Consider the following 18,788-nt stretch of genomic DNA (forward strand, 5'->3'; position numbering starts at 1 on the left):
AAGGGTTAGGTTTGTAGACTTGAATAGTTTGCAAGTTCAATTGTCCATTATTTAACCAAATAACAAGTAACACAAAACACAATTTATAAACCAAATAACAAGGCGCACATATTACAACACAACGAATTATGAAGACATAGTTGTGAGGAATGACCTTGAAAACTCAGGTTGTCACATACGAGCCCAATTACCTTCCTCGGGAGCGATTCCAAAACCTTGTCGCTCGATGCTCCCAGCATGGTCTTTCTGATTCGGCCCGTTGTGAGAAATTTTATAACGGTCTCACCCAAGAGACTCGTGATCATTTTGACACTAATGCGGGAGGCCATATGATGGGTATTCTTACTGTTGCTGAGTGTCTAGAGCGTTTCGAAGCATTTGCCCAATCTCAATCTCAGTCGCGATCTGATCAGCGGTATCAAAGTGGAAATTCAAATACCACTACTAGTGCACCCACTCGTGGGGTGAACCATATCACTATGGACCCTAGTATAGCTGGCGTATTAGAAAACGTCACTAGAGAGCTCAAGGAGATTAGGGCAAAGGTTGATAAGTGTGAGTTTTGCCGAGGGGGTCAGTATACGAATGCGTGTCCATTGTTAGTTGGTGAGGAGCAGGTCGATTTCGTGGGAGGGGGTCTAGGTAGAGGTCAACCTAGTGGGTTTGGTAGTAATTTTAATTCAGATTGGCGTAATAATAATAATTTTAATAATAATAATAATAATAATAATTTTCGTTCCAACGGTAACCCCCTGGTTTCCAATTAGCTCAAAATCCAAATAGGGGACAAGGTTCATTCTTTGGTGGGGGTTCAAATGGGCAGTTCAATAAGGGGTTCAATGGGCAGGTCAAGGATGGGGGGTCAAGTAGTCACGTTCAAGTAGTTCCGGGTTCAAGTTATGATTTAGGGGGTAGTCTGGAGAGGATGGAGGCAATGATGAGCCAGTTAGTCGTTAAGGACCAAACCACCCAAAAGATTCTTACCGAACATGACCTTATGCTTAAGAACCACCAAGCCTCTTTCCAAGACCTTCAAAGGGTCATAGGTGACATGTCTAGGAAGCTTGAAGAGAGGTTACCCGGTCAGTTTGCGGGTAACACCCAACCGAACCCTAATGCCCATGCCAAAGCCATTACCACTCGTAGTGGCAAAACCGTTGGGAACCCGAGAGTTGAGGAGAGAGTAATAGAGGAGGATGAGGAGATTGTAGACGAAGAAATCGAGATGGAGGCTCCCGACAAAGTGCAATCGAGGCTAAGCCCAGCAAGTACCGCACAGCCCGGTGAGCCTCAACGAGAGAATAAAGTAGAGAAACCACCCGTAGACATTAGACCTTCTCCACTCGTAGATTATTCGCGTGTCCCGTTTCCTACACGTCTTAGGAAACAAAAGTACTCCAAGGAATACAGGCAGTTCTTAGATATCTTCAAGCAATTGAAGATTAATCTACCTTTCATTGAGGCACTCCAATCTATGCCCAAGTACGCGAAGTTCTTAAAGGACCTTCTTAGAAACAAGGAGAAGTTGGGAGAGTTGTCGAATGTTCCATTGAATTGAGGGTGCTCTGCAGTCGTTCTGAATAAGCTTCTGGAGAAGCTCACCGATCCTGGCATTTTCACTATTCCATGTCTTTTCGGTAGTAACACCAATACTCGAGCCTTAGCCGACCTAGGTGCTAGCATCAATTTGATGTCCTTTTCTCTCTACGAGAAGTTAGACTTATGCGAGCTTTCACCTACCCGTATGACATTATCTTTAGCCGATCGATCCGTGAAATACCCGAAGGGTATAGTCGAGAATTTGCTTGTTAAGGTTGACAAGTTTGTTTTTCCCGCTGATTTTGTCATTCTTGATATGGAAGCGGATGAGAGAGTTCCTGTCGTACTTGGTCGTCCGTTTTTGCGTACTGCTAAAGCCCTCATAGGTGTCTTCGATGGTAAGATCACACTTAGGGTCGGTGAGGAGAGAGTCACCTTTGAGATAGATCGTTCCATGAACCACCCGAGTGGTTCCGATGACTATAGTGGTCCTTGCCATTCCGTCTATTTCTTGAACTCATTCATCTCATGTGTTGACCATTGTCTAGAGTACATTTGTGGAGGCGACTTACTAGGAGGAGAGAGAGTTCAGGAGTCATCGTTGAGGGTGGATGAAGAAGAAGTTGATGGGATTCCTTTGATTCTCGAAGCGTTAGCCGTTAGTGATGACACAACACAACCCCCACCTTTAGAGCTTAAGGTCCTTCTATCTCATTTAGAATATGCTTTTCTAGGGAGGGTTCCGGGCTACCCGTTATCATCTCATCGAAGTTGGAGGATGGAGAGAAGTTGAGGTTGTCGGAAGTGTTGAAGGCCAACAAAGAGGCCATTGCATGGAGGTTGTCCAACATCAAGGGCATAAGCCCTTCTTATTGCACTCACTGGATACTCATGGAGTATGATTTCAAGCCGGTGGTTGATGCGTGTCGAGTGTGATATGTTTTTATGTATATTTTTAGCCATTTTTAACACTTTAGTCAAGTTTTAAATTTATAAAACATGATATTTTACTAACACTAAACACACATATGGGCAAGTGCACCCATCTTGAGCGTAGTATAGCATTGGTAAGATACCGAGGTCGTCCAAGGACACAATAGCTTTTAATACTGGTTTATCCTCAACGTCTAATCAAATAAAAATTTTGGAAAAAGGTTTTAAATATGAAAATAAAAACTAACAATGCTGAAAAATAAAAATAAAATAAAAACAGATAGACAAGATGAATCACTTGGATCCGACTCGCCTTTAGTGTAACCTTTGATTATTTCCGCACTTTTGCACTTTTTAAGAGATTATCTTAGTAATAGTAGTAGGCCCCTCTTTTGAAGGTGACGTTACCCTCAACCCAGTAGTTTGAGTCAGCAAGGATACAATCCTAAAGGGTTGGATTATTGAAAGATAATTAATTAAGTTATTAATGCGTAATGCGGTAGGCCCCTCTTTTGAAGGTGACGTTACCCTCAGCTAAGTAGTTTGAGTCAGCAGGGATACAATCCTAAGTAGCCGGGTTATTGTATTAATAGTAGTTTACATATGCAGGGATCAAGCCATTCGCACCCCCGCCATCCAATACCAGTGGGTATTGAAGGAGGTCCTACTAAGCTTGACCTAGGTCCTTGCAGGATCTATACACTGAACAAGGCAAGAACCTTACCAAACCATTCTCTTAACCCCCGAACAGGTAGCCAACATATCTCTATATAGACCGTAGAGATATGAATGGTGTAAATCTTTTATTTTATATAGACAATACAATAACGCCAAGACACCACGGACAAATGATAAGGAAGTTTCACCTTCAACATAAGAAACTAGTTATTAAAGTCATTAATACAAAACCAAATAAAAAGTGCGAAAAGATTAATAATAAAAAGTATTACACTAAACGCTTGTCTTCACCAAGTGATGTAAGAGACTTAGGCAAATATGGCCTTTGATTGTCAAGAACTCTTACTATCAATCTTGGATCCCGAGACTACTACACACACTCTATGATGGATGATGGTGGTGGATGTGGGTTGTGATGGTGGTGGCGGGTGGGTGAAGTGTGAGAGAGGTGGTTTGCCAAGGGATGCCTTTGAAGTGAACCAAGCACCTCTATTTATAGCCTGCACAGAAGCCCGGGCACGACCCTATGTCCATTGGGCACGGCCCCGTGTCTATCCACTTTCTCTTTCTTCATTAATTGCAGTTTGTCTGCATTAGTTGACCACGCCCCCATGTCCGCTGGGCACGGCCACGTGTGCAGAAGCGTATCTGTACTATCAAGATTTGCTTGGATTTTGCGAATCTCAGCGTTGACCACGGCCGTGTGGAGCTGGGCGCGCCCCCGTGTTGGGAGATAGAAGCTTCTATGCTTTTGTCTTTTCTGCAGACGCTTGGGCACGCCCCCGTGTCCGCTGGGCACGAGGCGTATTCAGCCTCATGATGTCTTGTTTTTGCTTGGGAAGATGCTGTCGAGGGGTCGGGCATGCCACGTTTATTCCTTTTCTTGTATTTATGTTAGATTTTGCTGTGTTTTTGCTTCTTTTGTTCATTTAAGCTCTTTTAACCCTGAAAATACAAAAGGAATACAAAAGCACACTTTTTCCAACATTAGTACTAAAAAGGGTTAGTTTGATGCCTTATTTGTTGTAATTTATATGTTGCATTTACATACATCAAATACCCCCACACTTGAATCTTCTTTTGTCCTCAAGCAAAACTCTTTATAATATGGCTTACACTCCCAAATGGAATGGGTAGAAGAGAAAGTTTTAGGCTTGTCTTGAGTGTCGGGATTCCAAGATCTTTATTAGGCTTTATTTTTATGTTATTTACAATCCCATTCGTTATGATTTATTTAGAACATTACATAAGAGAAATTATTTATTTGGGCATAACATGCCTTTTTAAAATTCCATTTATATACAAGTTCACATACCTCACGGGAGATCACTCAACACTCGGCCGAAGATGAATTTTTGTGAAACACTCGAGACCGGCATGGAACTTACTTCTACCATATGCTTGCCAAGCAATCAATCCTCCTCCTTTTTAACTATAAACCTTTGTTTATATCAAGAGGACTTTGGGGAAGGGTTAGGCTTGGGTTAAAGGTAGGTGGTTTTGACTTAGTGGTTAGTAGAAAAGGGTAAAAGGCGTAAAAAGCGTTGGTTTTCGTTAAACTTTTTGTTTTTGTGACTTTTTATTTGAATGAAGCACTTTTCAAACAAAGTTTCTTTTTGATGAACTTGTTTGTTTATTGCTGGGCATCATAACAATTTTTTTTATAAGGGGTGTCACATGAAAACCGACCTTTTTACTAAAATAAAGGGTTTAAAATAAAAAGGGTATTGGTGGGTGAAAGGTGTTTGTTTTGTCGGTTTAGAAATGAAAAGGTTTAGGCTCAAAGGGGTTAACTAGAGGGATTTTAGGTAGGTGGTAAAAAGGAAAAAATAATGGTGTTGAAAGAAAATGGGTTTGAGTTGGTAAGGACCGGAAATGTATCGTCATGGCAAGTTCTAGAGTCATAAGAATCCAAGCGGCTATTCACACAAGAAACGAAAGATGAGCATTTAGTTTAAAATATGTGTATTTGTATGCTCCATAAAGGCTCAAAACTCACTTTTTGTGGGAATGAGTTTTTAATGTGATCAAGTATATATAATCAAATTTTAACTAGATTTGTCATGCCGTTTCAAAATTTTCTTATGTTGGTTCTTTTTATCACGACGCTATCGGTTGTAAATTTATAAAAATATAGCCTTTTTAGAACTTGTTATTCCCTATTTAAACCAAGACAAGTAAAAAAACAAAAAGTTTTTGAAAAAATTTGAGGTGTTTAGCGGTTCCAATAGAGTTTTATGTAAGGCTTGTAATTAGGACTTGCAAAATTCAAGGTTTTAGCATCCCCCCCCACACTTAAATTACACATTGTCCTCAATGTGTCCCAAAAATAAGTTTTTAGGTTGATTGAATGTGTTAAAAACAAAATTTTATGTTACCGGGCATCTGGACACGGCCCCGTGTCGGATGAGCACGGCCACGTGGTCAGATTGCCAGTAATGAGAGCTTACAGAAGGTGGACACGGGGGCGTGCCTGGTGAACACGACTCGTGTTGGACAAAAGTCTGCATAATTTAGACAAACAATAGGTCTGGGCGGTGGGCACGGGGGCGTGTCGGCTGAGCACGACTCCGTGTGGACAAACTACAATCATGTAAAACAGGTTTCTGCTTTCGGTTCTGCTGTCCCGGCTTTAGTAGCACTAATGTTTAGTGCCTTAAGCCTCGTAGGTACCTATTTTACTAATAAATACCACAACAAACAATAACAAACATCCTAATTTACCGAAGTTTCATCATCCACATCACAAGTTAAAAAGAAAAAGAAATGCAGAAATTAAAAAGTGTTAAGGGAAGTAAATTGTTCAACAAATGGCACGCAGGCCATGTAATTGTTCATGAGATAAAGGGGTTAACCTTTGAGTCCTCCAACCGTGTGATGCTACCTCCAACTCCTCCGCTCAATCCATGTCCTCGTCTTCATCGTCATCATCCCCTCCGTGGCCCGCCATATACTCCAGGATGTTCCCAATGTCATCCTATATGTCAGAGATATTTCTCTCTATCACTCCAACCCGGGCGTTTGTGTTGCTGGCCATGTTGTAGGTAGTGCACATAAGATTTTCCTGCAATAAATCATGTAAGCTTTGAAAGTTAGGAAAACCGCCTCCATGTGAGGAGGATTGACCCGGATCACCATGGGGCTGTTAGTGGTACTGGGGAGGAGGACGGATGTGTGGAGCGTGTAAGACGAGAGCTTCTTGAGGGTTCCATGCATGCCCTTGAACAGTTTGAAATCTGATTGTCCCGTCATCCGCTTCATAAATCAAGTTCATGGAGCGGCAAATGACCATGTCCACTTTTCCCCACCACTGACCTCGGCATCCTATGCACAAAGTGTTTGAAAAGGCGGTAAATCCACCCTCCAAAGAAGATAGGAGTCGGGGGAGTAGCTAGTTGGTTCAAGTGCATGTTTCAGAGTAGCAGGTATGGAACATCAAGGTTGACACTGTTGTGAATGCAATGGAGGACTAGAAGATCACGCAACCCTACAACACCACCGCTGTCGTGCCTCTGGCTAAAAGAGTAGCTGAGGACCCTGTGGATGTAGCGGTAAAGAGGGTCTCTCAACTGTGTGCTCTTAGTTCAGCTCGGGTAATAGTTGCCCTCCCTGATTTGGGCCTAAGCAGCTTGGCGTTGATTTTCTGGAGTCTCGCGGAGACCGCTGGTGTTCTCTTCATCTCCAGCATCCTCATCTACGTACAACCCTACCATTGCCCCAAATTGAGCGCTTGAGATCCTGTATGTGGTCCCTCCACAACGGAACTCTACCCCTTCATTGTCAAACGGATCCGCTCTTGTCTTGAAGACGAACGTTCTAAAAGATTCCATGTTGTATTCATGCACGGAGTGAAACCGAGTGCAAAGGGCAGCTCGTAGTGGGCCAGTGACAATGTTGTTGAAGCAATCTATCTGGTTCACTATTTCTAGAAGATCCATGCATACTTGTCGGGGATTCTCCTCGGGCCTAGTCCTTAGCAAATCATAACGAGCTTGAGCAGCTAACTCGCTTACGTTGAATCTGGTAAATTTCTAAGGCCATCTGAAAGAAAACACCCAACAATTAGCACGGGACAGTGAAATTTTCGAAGAAAAATGAAAACAGCCAGCTAAACACGACCCCGTGTTCAGTGGACACGCCCCGAGTTCACCTGAATTTGGCTGGACACGCCCCTGTGCTCGCTGAGCACGACCCCGCGTCCATACGTCTGTTTCCCAAAAATCCCATTTTTCGACCCGGTCCCGAAAACTTGAAAATTTTTGGTCCAGTAGGGGTAGTTCTCCCCGAAAATGAAACCCCAAGTGCCGTTTTTCCCAAAACAAACTGTTTACCCCTCCAATTTCATCTTTTTTGTTTAAAAACAAGGGTTTGGGGTTTTTGTGAGAAATCGGGCAAATCTACAAACAATACAAGTTGATTTACTTCCTATAACATGTATTTATACTAATGCTAACAGATCTAAGCAAAAAATTGAGGTTCGATCCGGTTGAAGTTCAAGAACCCTAGATTTTCCCCAAATTTTTGATGTTAAACTACATGCAAGTGCTTAATCTAACTACTTATGACCATAGAATCATACCTTGATGTTGTTAGAAGTAGGGGAAACTTCGAAATCTGCAGAAAACTTCGCCAGAACAAGAGAGTTTTTGGGGAAACGGGGCATGTGGAATGAAGAAACTTATTGGAAAAAGGGGTTTTATCCCGACAGTTGCGCGGACACGGCCCCGTGGGCGGGCAAATTTAATTTTTTTTATAAGTGCTCGTGTGAGTGCCTTGTCTCCCAAAACTTGGTTTTAGAAAACTTACCGATTCAAATGTTTTCCTGATGTTCGTAACTTACAAGGTACGATGTTGATGCTTGAACCTTTGTTTCATTCTTCGACGGTTTGAAGCGAGATTTCTTCCTCTTCATCCTAAATAAATCCTTGATAAAGCTTTAGCCGTTGGCCTTTGACTTTGAATGGAATTCCATTTTGAGATTTAATTTCGACTGCACCGTATGGGAAAATATGGGTGATGGAAAAAGGACCCGACCGCCTAGACTTTAATTTACCAGGAAATAATCAAAGTCGTGAATTAAACAATAGAACTTGATCCCCTACCCGAAATTCATTAGGTTTAATATGTTTATCATGCAAATTTTTCATTCTTTCCTTATAAATTTCGAAGTTAGAGTATGCATAATTCCTTAATTCGTCTAATTCATTTAATTTGCAAAATCGATTTTTAACGGAAATTTCTAAGTCTAATTTTATATTTTTAATTGCCCAATAGGCTTTGTATGCTATTTCTACCGGCAAGTGGCAACTTTTTCCATAGACGAGCTTATATGGGGTTGTACCTATTGTTGTTTTGTACGCTGTTCGAAAAGCCCATAAAGCATCATCTAATTTGTCGGCCCATTCTTTTTTATTTAACCCTACGGTTTTTTCGAGTATTCTTTTTAAACCTCTATTAGTCACTTCGGCTAGTCCATTTGTTTGAGGGTGATACGCTGTTGAGACCCGGTGATAGACCCCATACCTTGTTAAAATTTTTTCAAGTCGATGGTTACAAAAATGGGTACCTCTATCACTTATTAATGCTTTTGGTGTCCCAAAACGAGAGAATAATCATTTTAGAAATCTTACCACGACTCTTCCATTGTTTGTTGGAAGTGCCTCGGCCTCGGCCCATTTAGATAAGTAATCTACCGCCATATATTTGTTTCCTTTTGATGGTGGGAAAGGTCCCATAAAGTCGAGTCCCCACACATCGAAAATTTCACAACAAGAATGCCATTTTGTGGCATTTCGTTTTTGGAAGAAATATTACCTGATCTTTGGCAAGCATCACATGTCTTTATAAGACTTTGTGCGTCTTTGTAAATGGTTGGCCAATAAAATCCTGAATCAAATACCTTTCGTGTGGTACTGGCGGCACCATGATGTCCTCCGTATGGACCCTCATGACAATGGCGGAGAATTCTTCTTGCTTCACTACCATGTACGCATCGACGGATGAGTTGGTCAGCACACATTTTGAAAAGATAAGGATCTTCCAAAAAATAATGCTTCACATCGGCAAAGAATTTCTTCCTTTGATTATGTGGCCATCCTTTAGCGACTATACCGCTAGCTAGGTAGTTAGCATAGTCGGCATACTATGGCTCTTCTTTGTATTCCACCATTTCCAGGGACTCTGTTGGGAACTTTTCATTGATTTGCTTGTCCCTGGTTGCCTCCAAAGCTGGGTCTTCCAAGCGTGAAAGATGATCTGCTGCGGTGTTTTCTGTTCCTCTTTTGTCTTTTATTTCAATGTCGAATTCTTGGAGAAGTAGAATCCACCGAATCAAACGCGGTTTAGCATCCTGTTTCTTGAAGAGATATCGAATGGCTGCATGGTCTGTATGAACTATTGTTTTAGAAAGAACAAGATAAGAACGAAATTTATCAAAAGCAAATACCACGACTAGTAATTCTTTTTCTGTTGTTGTGTAATTTTCTTGTGCATCTTTAAGTGTTTTACTAGCGTAATAAATTGGGTGAAAATGCTTTTCTTTTCTTTGTGCCAAGACGGCTCCAACTGCAAAGTCACTTGCAACACACATGATTTCGAAAGGTAATTTCCAATTGGGTGCTATCATGATAGGTGCATTGACTAGCATTTCCTTTAGTGTTAGAAATGCTTGATTGCAATCCTTGTCAAAGATGAAAGGGGCATCTTTTTCAAGTAATTTTGTTAGAGATCTTGAGATTTTTGAAAAGTCCTTGATAAATCGCCTATAAAATCCGGCATGCCCTAGGAAACTTCTGATACCTCTAACGGAGGATGGGGTCGGTAATCGAGAAATAGTGTCTATTTTTGCTCGATCAACCTCCATTCCTTCGCTTGAGATTTTGTGATCGAGTACTATTCCCTCCGTTACCATGAAATGGCATTTTTCCCAGTTAAGGGCGAGGTTAGTTTCCTCACATCGGGATAGCATTCGTTCAAGGTTATCGAGGCATTGGTCGTATGAATCTCTAAAGATAGAAAAGTCGTCCATGAAGACTTCCATAGTCTTTTCTATCATGTCATGGAAGATGGCCACCATGCAACGTTGGAAGGTTGCGGGGGCATTGCATAGACCAAATGGCATGCGTCGATAAGCAAAAGTTCCATAGGGACATGTAAATGTTGTCTTTTCTTGGTCTTCGGGTGCTATCTGTATTTGAAAGTAACCTGAAAAACCATCCAAGAAACAATAAAACTTATGACCGGATAATCTTTCTAACATTTGATCAATGAAGGGTAAAGGAAAGTGATCCTTCCTTGTTGCTTCATTTAATCGACGATAATCTATACACACTCTCCATCCGGTGACGGTTCTTGTTGGTATTAATTCAATTTTCTCATTGGTTATTACCGTCATACCTCCTTTCTTTGGAACTACTTGGACGGGACTTACCCAAGGACTATCGGAGATTGGGTAAATGAGTCCGACGTCAAGTAATTTGATGACTTCGTTTTTAACCACTTCTTGAACATTTGGATTTACTCTACGTTGTGGTTGTACTACCGATTTGTAGTCATCATTCATTAAAATTTTGTGCGTGCACATGGAAAGACTTATTCCTTTGATATCTACAAGCTTCCATGCGATCGCATTTTTGTGTTTTGTTCAAAAGAGTAATTAATTTTTCTTTTTCTAAACTAGATAATTTAGATGAAATAATTACAGGTGATTTACCATCTTTGTCTAGAAAAGCATATTCCAAACCTTTCGGAAGTTCTTTGAGCTCAAGAGGTGGGTCTTTAGGAGACTTCTTATTTGGTTGCTCATTTTGATCAAGAACCAAAAAGGTTTGTTCTATGGCGACCTCTTCTTCAACAAAGTGGTCAATTTCTTCTCTTGTATCGGTGGTTCATCTTCATCTTCAATTAGGGGGTCATTATTGCTGAATGGATATTTCATTGAACGCTCAAGATCGACACTCTTTTTAAATGCCCCTAATTGAATAGATAGATTGTTGTACTTCCGATTTTTCAAAGCTTCGTGGGTCTTTACAAAAGGTTGTCCCAACACTAGAGGAGCGTTATCAAGGATGACAAAGTTGGTTGGGATTACCATTTGATTTGTTTAGACCAAGACATCCTCAACTACCCCTATTGATTTTATTATATTCCGATTAGATAGAAAAATGGGTATTTGAAGTGGAGAAAAATCACCAATACTTAATTTTTTGAAAATGTAATTGGGCATTATATTAACACAAAGATCTTTATCAATTGTAATATTACTAATAAAAGAGTTTTGAAAAAACATGGAACCGGTGTAATGTTAATTTCAAATGGATCTTCTTTTATTAGCATAGTTTGATCATTTGTTAACTTAATGCTCACCGTTTCGCCAATTTTAGTGTTAGTGTTTAACTCTTTTAAAAACTTAGCATGAGTGGGTACTAAACAATGATTTTCAAAAGAAGGTGACAAGAGATTATTTTTTTTAAAATTAGACTCTGCTTGAATTGTTACGTTGTCGAACTCAGCTTTTTCGTTGTTTAACTCATGTGTCGGCTTTTCACTTACTTGTTCTTCCATTTTTACATTTTCAACTATCTCTTCTTTATTACAAGTTAATTCTTCCCTTGCGCAAGATTCCTCTTCCCTTGCGCGGGATTCTTTTATGCAACGCTCGATAGTTTTAATGTGTTCGATTATCTTATCGGCTATGTGGGTGATAGAGTAAGGATCTGGATCCTTAAAGCTTGAATCCGGATGTTCGATCCTTGGTTCCTCATAATACTCATATGAAGTAGATGGTTCACACCATTGTTCTTTATTGTAAGTATATGATGGATACGGGTCATAAATTTGCTCTTCATAATACTCATATGAGGTGGGTTGTTCACGCCATGGTTCCTCATACTAAGTATATGAAGGTGGAGGCTCATATCTTGGTTCCTCAAAGTATGAGTATGAAGGCTCATACCTTGGTTCATCAAAATATGAGTATGAGGGAGAAGGTACATACATTGGGTCTTCATAGGATGTGTATGAAGTGGACGGTTCGTACCTGGGCTCCTCATAGTAGGTGTATGAAGTGGATGGTTCAAAGAGGTCACAATATTGTACCGAGTGAGGATTACCACAAATGGTGCAATAGTCTTCCCTATAATCATCCTCCTCATAAATGTAGTTATAATCTCCTGAGTATTGATCCATAAGAATAACTTAGCAGACCACAAAAGAGTCTCGAGACTAGAAAACAAAAATAAAAACGGAAATAGAGACTGGACACGACCCCGTGTTCAGTGAGCACTGCCCGTGTTCAGGTTCTATATCTGGGCGTTTTAATAAAAGTGACTGGTTTTGTGCAGCACGGGGGCGTGTTCAGTGAGCACGACTCGGTGTTCAGACTCTGTATCTGGGAGTTTATAAAAAAAATGTGCAGCACGGCCCCGAGTTCAGTGAACACGGCCCGTGTTCAGCTAACTGTAAACCCAAAAACTAACTAAAATGCAGAAAAATGTGCGCGCGTTTTAAAAAAGGTTTTCAAAAACTGATTGGGCCGTCGATTTTAAGCTTTCTTAAAATCCTTGTGTTACCCGGTAACGGCGCCAAAAACTTGATGCGTGTCGAGTGTCATATGTTTTTATGTATATTTTTAGCCCTTTTTAACAATTTAGTCAAGTTTTAAATTTATAAAACACGATATTTTACTAACACTAAACACACATATGGGCAAGTGCACCCATCGTGAGCGTAGTATAGCGTTGGTAAGATACCGAGGTCGTCCAAGGACACAAGAGCTTTTAATACCGGTTTATCCTCAACGTCTAATCAAATCAAAATTTTGGAAAAAGGTTTTAAATATGAAAATAAAAACTAACAATGCTGAAAAATAAAAATAAAATAAAAAACAGATAGACAAGATAAATCACTTGGATCCGACTTGCCTTTAGTGTAACCTTTGATTATTTCCGCACTTTTGCATATTTTAAGAGATTTCTTAGGTATAGTAGCAGGCCTCTCTTTTGAAGGTGACGCTACCCTTAACCCAGTAGCTTGAGTCAGCAAGGATATAATCCTAAAGGGTTGGATTATTGAAAGATAATTAATTAAGTTATTAATGCGTAATGTGGTAGGCCACTCTTTTGAAGGTGACTTTACCCTCGGCTAAGTAGTTTGAGTCAGCAGGGATATAATCCTAAGTAGCCGGGTTAATGTATTAATAGTAGTTTACGTATGAGGGGATCAAGTCATTCACACCCCCGCCATCCAATACCAGTGGGTATTGAAGGAGGTCCTACTAAGCTTGACCTAGGTCCTTGCAGGATCTATACACTGAACAAGGCAAGAACCTTACCAAACCATTCCCTTAACCCCCGACCAGGTAGCCAACATATCTCTATATAGACCGTAGAGATATGAATGGTGTAAATCTTTTATTTTATATAGACAGTAAAATAATGGCAAGACACCATGGACAAATGATAAGGAAGTTTCACCTTCAACATAAGAAACTAGTTATTAAAGTCATTAATACAAAACCAAATAAAAAGTGCGAAAAGATTAAAAATAAAAAGTATTACACTAAATGCTTGTCTTCACCAAGTGATGTAAGAGACTTAGGCAAACATGGCCTTTGATTGTCAAGAACTCTTACTATCAATCTTGGATCCTGAGACTACTACACACACTCTATGATTGATGATGGATGATGATGGTGGATGTGGGTTGTGATGGTGGTGGAGGGTGGGTGAGGTGTGAGAGAGGTGGTTTGCCAAGGGATGCCTTTGAAGTGAACCAAGCACCTCTATTTATAGCCTGCACAGAAGCCCGGACACGGCCCCGTGTCCATCCACTTTCTCTTTCTTCATTAATTGCAGTGTGTCTGCATTAGTTGACCACGCCCCCGTGTTTGCTGAGCACGGCCCCGTGTGCAGAAGTGTATCTGTACTATCAAGATTTGCTTGGATTCTGCGAATCTTAGCGTTGACCACGGCCGTGTGGAGCTGGGCACGTCCCCGTGTTGGGAGATAGAAGCTTCTATGCTTTTGTCTTTTCTGCAGACGCTTGGGCACACCCCCGTGTCCGCTGGGCACGGGGCGTGTTCAGCCTCCTGGTGTCTTGTTTTTGCTTGGGAAGATGTTGTCGACGGGTCAGGCATGCCACGTTTATTCCTTTTCTTGTATTTATGTTAGATTTTGTTGTGTTTTTGCTTTTTTGTTCATTTAAGCTCTTTTAACCTTGAAAATACAAAAGGGAGACAAAAGAACACTTTTTCCAACATTAATACTAAAAAAGGGTTAGTTTTATGCCTTATTTGATGTAATTTATTTGTTGCATTTTACACACATCAGTGGTGCAACCTCAAAGGTGCCTCAACCCAACATGCAAGACGTAGTGAAGAAGGAGGTTCTAAAACTCCTAGATGCCGGGATGATATATCCCATCTCAGATTCACCTTGGGTTAGTCCCACTCAGGTTGTCCCTAAGAAGGGAGGGATGACCGTTGTCATGAATTCCAAGAATGAGCTTATCCCTTCTCGTACGGTCACGGGTTGGCGAGTGTGCGTCGACTACCGAAAGTTGAATGATGCCACCCAAAAGGACCACTTCCCATTGCCCTTTATCGATCAGATGCTGGAGCGTCTCGCGGGTTAATAATTCTATTGTTTTCTCGATGGTTTTTCTGGGTACTTCCAGATCCCCATCGCACCGGAGGATCAGGATAAGACAACCTTCACATGCCCCTATGGCACTTACGCGTACCGACGCATGCCATTTGCACTGTGTAACGCTCCAACTACCTTTCAGCGGTGCATGGTTGCCCTATTCCAGGATATGATTGAGAGTTCCATGGAGGTTTTCATGGATGATTTTTCGGTCTATGGTAACTCTTTTGATGAGTGTTTAAGGAATCTTGAGAGGATGTTAAAGAGGTGTGTTGAGTCGAAGCTAATGCTGAATTGGGAGAAGTGTCACTTCATGGTGATTGAAGGTATTGTTTTAGGTCATACGATCTCGAGGGATTGCATAGAGGTGGATTGTGCGAAAATAGATACCATTAGCAGGTTACCTCCACCCACTAGCGTAAAGTCGATTCGGAGTTTCCTTGGTCATGCGGGCTTCTATAGACGCTTCATTAGGGATTTCTCTAAAATCACTTGCCCCATGACCCGTCTTCTAGAGAAAGATGTTCCATTCGTCTTTGACGAGGAGTGTCTTAAGGCCTTCAACTTTTTAAAGGAACAGCTTGTGAGTGCACCTATTCTTATCTCACCCGATTGGAGCTTGCCGTTTGAGCTCATGTGTGATGCGAGTAACTATGCCGTTGGAGCGGTATTAGGACAAAGAAAGGACAAGCACTTCCACCCCATTTACTACACGAGCAAAACTTTAAATGATGCTCAAGAAAATTCTTAGCCGTAGTTTTTGCTTTCGACAAGTTCCGCTCGTACCTCATTCTCTCCAAGACCATAGTTTTCACCGACCACTCCGCGTTGCGTTTTCTTTTTCAAAAGAAAGACTCCAAACCCAGACTTATTTGGTGGATTCTATTGCTTTCCGAGTTTGACATTGAGATTAGAGATAAGCGAGGGGCCGAAAACGTAGCAGCCGATCATCTTTCACGTTTAGAGGACCCTAGGAGAGAGGAGATTCGCGAGGAAGAGATAAGAGACACATTTCCGCACGAGTCTATTGAGTTTGTAGAGGCCGAGAAGGAGGGATTGCCATGGTTTTGTGATTTAGAGAATTATCTTTCGAGTGGTAATATTGTGAAGGGGATGACCAGACAACAAAGAAGGAAGTTCCTTAGTGATTCAAGGAAGTATGTGTGGGATGGTCCATTTCTCTTTAGAATAGAGGGAGATAGGATTCTAAGGCGATGTGTGTCGTGAGAGGAGGGTTTGAACATCCTTAAACATGTGCATGAAGGTCTAACGGGAGGCCACCATGGTGCATATGCCACCGCACAAAAGGTGTTCGATTATGGATTTTATTGGCCTAACGTACTTCGTGATGCCGTTGAGTTCGTGAAAACATGTGATGCTTGTCAACGAACCGGTAACATTTCAGCCAAAGATGAGATGCCTCAAAACCCAATCCAAGTGTTGGAGGTTTTTGATTGGGGCATTGATTTCATGGGACCCTTTCCCGTCTCAAAAGGGAATCGTTATATACTTGTGGCAATCGACTACGTGTCTAAGTGGGTTGAGGCTCAAGCTCTTCCTACGAATGAAGCCCGAGTAGTGTTGAGTTTCCTCAAGAAACTCTTTTCCCGCTTCGGTACACCAAAAGCTTTAATAAGTGATTGTGGTACTCACTTTTGCAACACATTGATGGAAAAGTTGCTTGCACGCTACGGAGTCACTCATCGTTTGTCTACCGCGTACCATCCATAGACGAGTGGTCAGGTGGAGAACGCGAATCATGGTATCAAACGTTTTATAAAGAAAACCTTCGGAAAGAATAGAAAGGATTGCTCCGACAAGCTTGACGATGCATTGTGGGCATTTCGAACCGCTTACAAAACGCCTTCAGGAACCACACCATTTATGATCGTCTATGGAAAAGCATGTCATTTTCCCGTAGAGCTAGAACACCGAGCACTTTGGGCGTTAAAGACCATTAACCTTGATATGACCGAAGCCGCTAGAAAACGTTTCTTTCAAATCCATGAGCTTGAGGAGCTTAGGGATGCGGCTTATGCTCGATCTTTGGGCATTAAGGAGAAAACGAAAGCTCTACATGATCGCAAGTTAAGGAAGATCAAGGAATTTAGCTAGGGCGATAGAGTACTTCTCTACAATTCCAGATTGAAGTTGTTTGTGGGGAAGTTGAAGTCAAAGTGGTCGGGGCAGTATATGGTTCATTACGTATTTCCCTACGGAGTGGTTGAGATTATGGATGAGTCTGATGGCCGGAGTTGGAAGGTAAACGACCACCGTTTGAAACACTATATTGGAGGAGCGATAGATAAGAATGAGATGGAGGAAAATCCTCTCGAAATTCCACCAAAAGCCGTCACTTAGTGTTTTGGGTGAAAACCCAAATGTACATTTTATATCGTTTGTGTAAGAGTCGTCATTTGAGTTATTTTTGCTTTCTTACAGTATTTTGGTAGATTTTCGGTCTTTGTTTTGTGTCGTTGAGAATTTCACAGGTTTCGTCACTTCTATGGAACGGAGAAAGCATGAGGAAAGAGGTCCAAGGTATGCTTATTTAATACTTAGAATAAATTTTGGGAGTTTTGGATGGATGGGAAAGTTTTTGAAAAAAATTCTAAGGCATGAAAGCTCCAATTTTTCAAAACTTTCTGTGAAAAACGGACCTAGACGTAGCGTCTAGGCCCATCGCGTAACACCTAGGGGGGGTCAAGATTTTAATTAGTTTGGGGGCGCCACCGTACGCGACGCACCCCCCTTGACCCTACGCGTAGCGCGAGTCCCCCTGAACCGGTTTAATTTGTTTTTGGCCCTTGTTTGCTGCATAACACCTTATCTTCTTCCAAAACGTCAACCTAGCCGCAAATACACCTTTTTCACCATAACTAACTCGTTTTTACACAAAATCACACCATTTTTCTTCCTACATCACCACAATCACTTTCCCTACAATTCCCACCATCAATTTCACCCGAAATCGCGATAACTCTTCGCGTTTTTGACAAGTTTGACCACCACAAGTTCAAGACTACATTTTTTCTTGCCAAATCCGACTCCAAGGTATGTTTTCTGTGATTTCTCGTTAGTAGGTAACTTTATTTTTCATTTGTATTGTCGGGTCAGTCATATTTTAGGTCTAGGGTTTGGGTGTTTCGTTAAAGTTGTGATTTTTGATGTTTTGATAATGTTAGTAGTATGCGGTTGGGTTGGTTTGGGATGATTATACATAATGGGGCTTGCGGGTGGTTCGGGTTGGTTTACTTGTGACTGTTTGAGAATTGTGGGGTATGTTTGGACATCTAGGCCATGTGTTTGAGCTTTGTGGGGTTGGTTTAGCTAACACTAAGAGGTTTTTGTTAAAAAATAGGTTTTTGAACTGATTTTTGCGAATCTAATTAGTTTTCTAAACGAGTTTTGCTGCACAAAACGTCACCTTGTGGTTTCAAAGTTTCAAACTCTCACTTATCTAGCCTAAATGTTGGGATATTTTGGCACTTATGCTTAATTGAGGACAATTAACGTGCCGGGAGGAGATAGTGTACATTGAGTCTTGAGTCGTTTGAGTCATCGAGTCTAGCTAGTTAGGAATTAGAGTTTAGTGTCGGGTTTACTAATATGCATGTACAAGTTCACAACATTTTGCCCGTACTCAATCTCCATTCGGGCAAAGTTTGTGCTTAACTTACGCTTTTGTAAACGGTAACCCATGTTTTTATTCAACTTTATTTTCGGTTTCAGTCGCGAACGTAATGCTATACGGCTATTTCCAAATTCAATATATATATATATATATAAATTAATTTAAAAAAAATTAAAAATAGTTTTTGTTTGTTTCGTATCGCTTAAATTTTTCGTGTTTTGAAGGAACATGTCAGGTGAGGGCTCGTCTAGTAACCCAAAGAAAAGGAAGATCAAATATCGAGGAAAAGATAGAAGAATTTATGCTCGAGTTGAAAGACTAGTTGATCACCCAGTCTTGGATTTTGAAGAAGACAATGAAGA

General features: G+C 41.1%; 1 protein-coding gene across 1 annotated transcript; it reads left to right on the top strand.

Annotated features, from left to right (window-relative positions):
• The first annotated feature begins 332 nt into the window (after positions 1-332).
• LOC110907037 lies at positions 333-1,558 on the top strand. Its single transcript, XM_022152070.1, has 2 exons — positions 333-666; positions 768-1,558. Exons 1-2 carry the CDS (start codon positions 333-335, stop codon positions 1,556-1,558), a joined length of 1,125 nt encoding a protein of 374 aa, XP_022007762.1.
• The last annotated feature ends 17,230 nt before the right edge of the window (positions 1,559-18,788 follow it).

This window comes from Helianthus annuus, chromosome 15, assembly GCF_002127325.2.
Source record: "Helianthus annuus cultivar XRQ/B chromosome 15, HanXRQr2.0-SUNRISE, whole genome shotgun sequence".
Classification (NCBI taxonomy): Eukaryota; Viridiplantae; Streptophyta; class Magnoliopsida; order Asterales; family Asteraceae; genus Helianthus; species Helianthus annuus.

Coding starts and splice junctions, on each gene's coding strand:
- LOC110907037 (XM_022152070.1), top strand. CDS start 333: ATGGGTATTCTTACTGTTGCTGAGTGTCTAGAGCGTTTCGAAGCATTT. Junction 667..767: donor AGGTCAACCTAGTGGGTTTG/GTAGTAATTTTA, acceptor GTTTCCAATTAG/CTCAAAATCCAAATAGGGGA.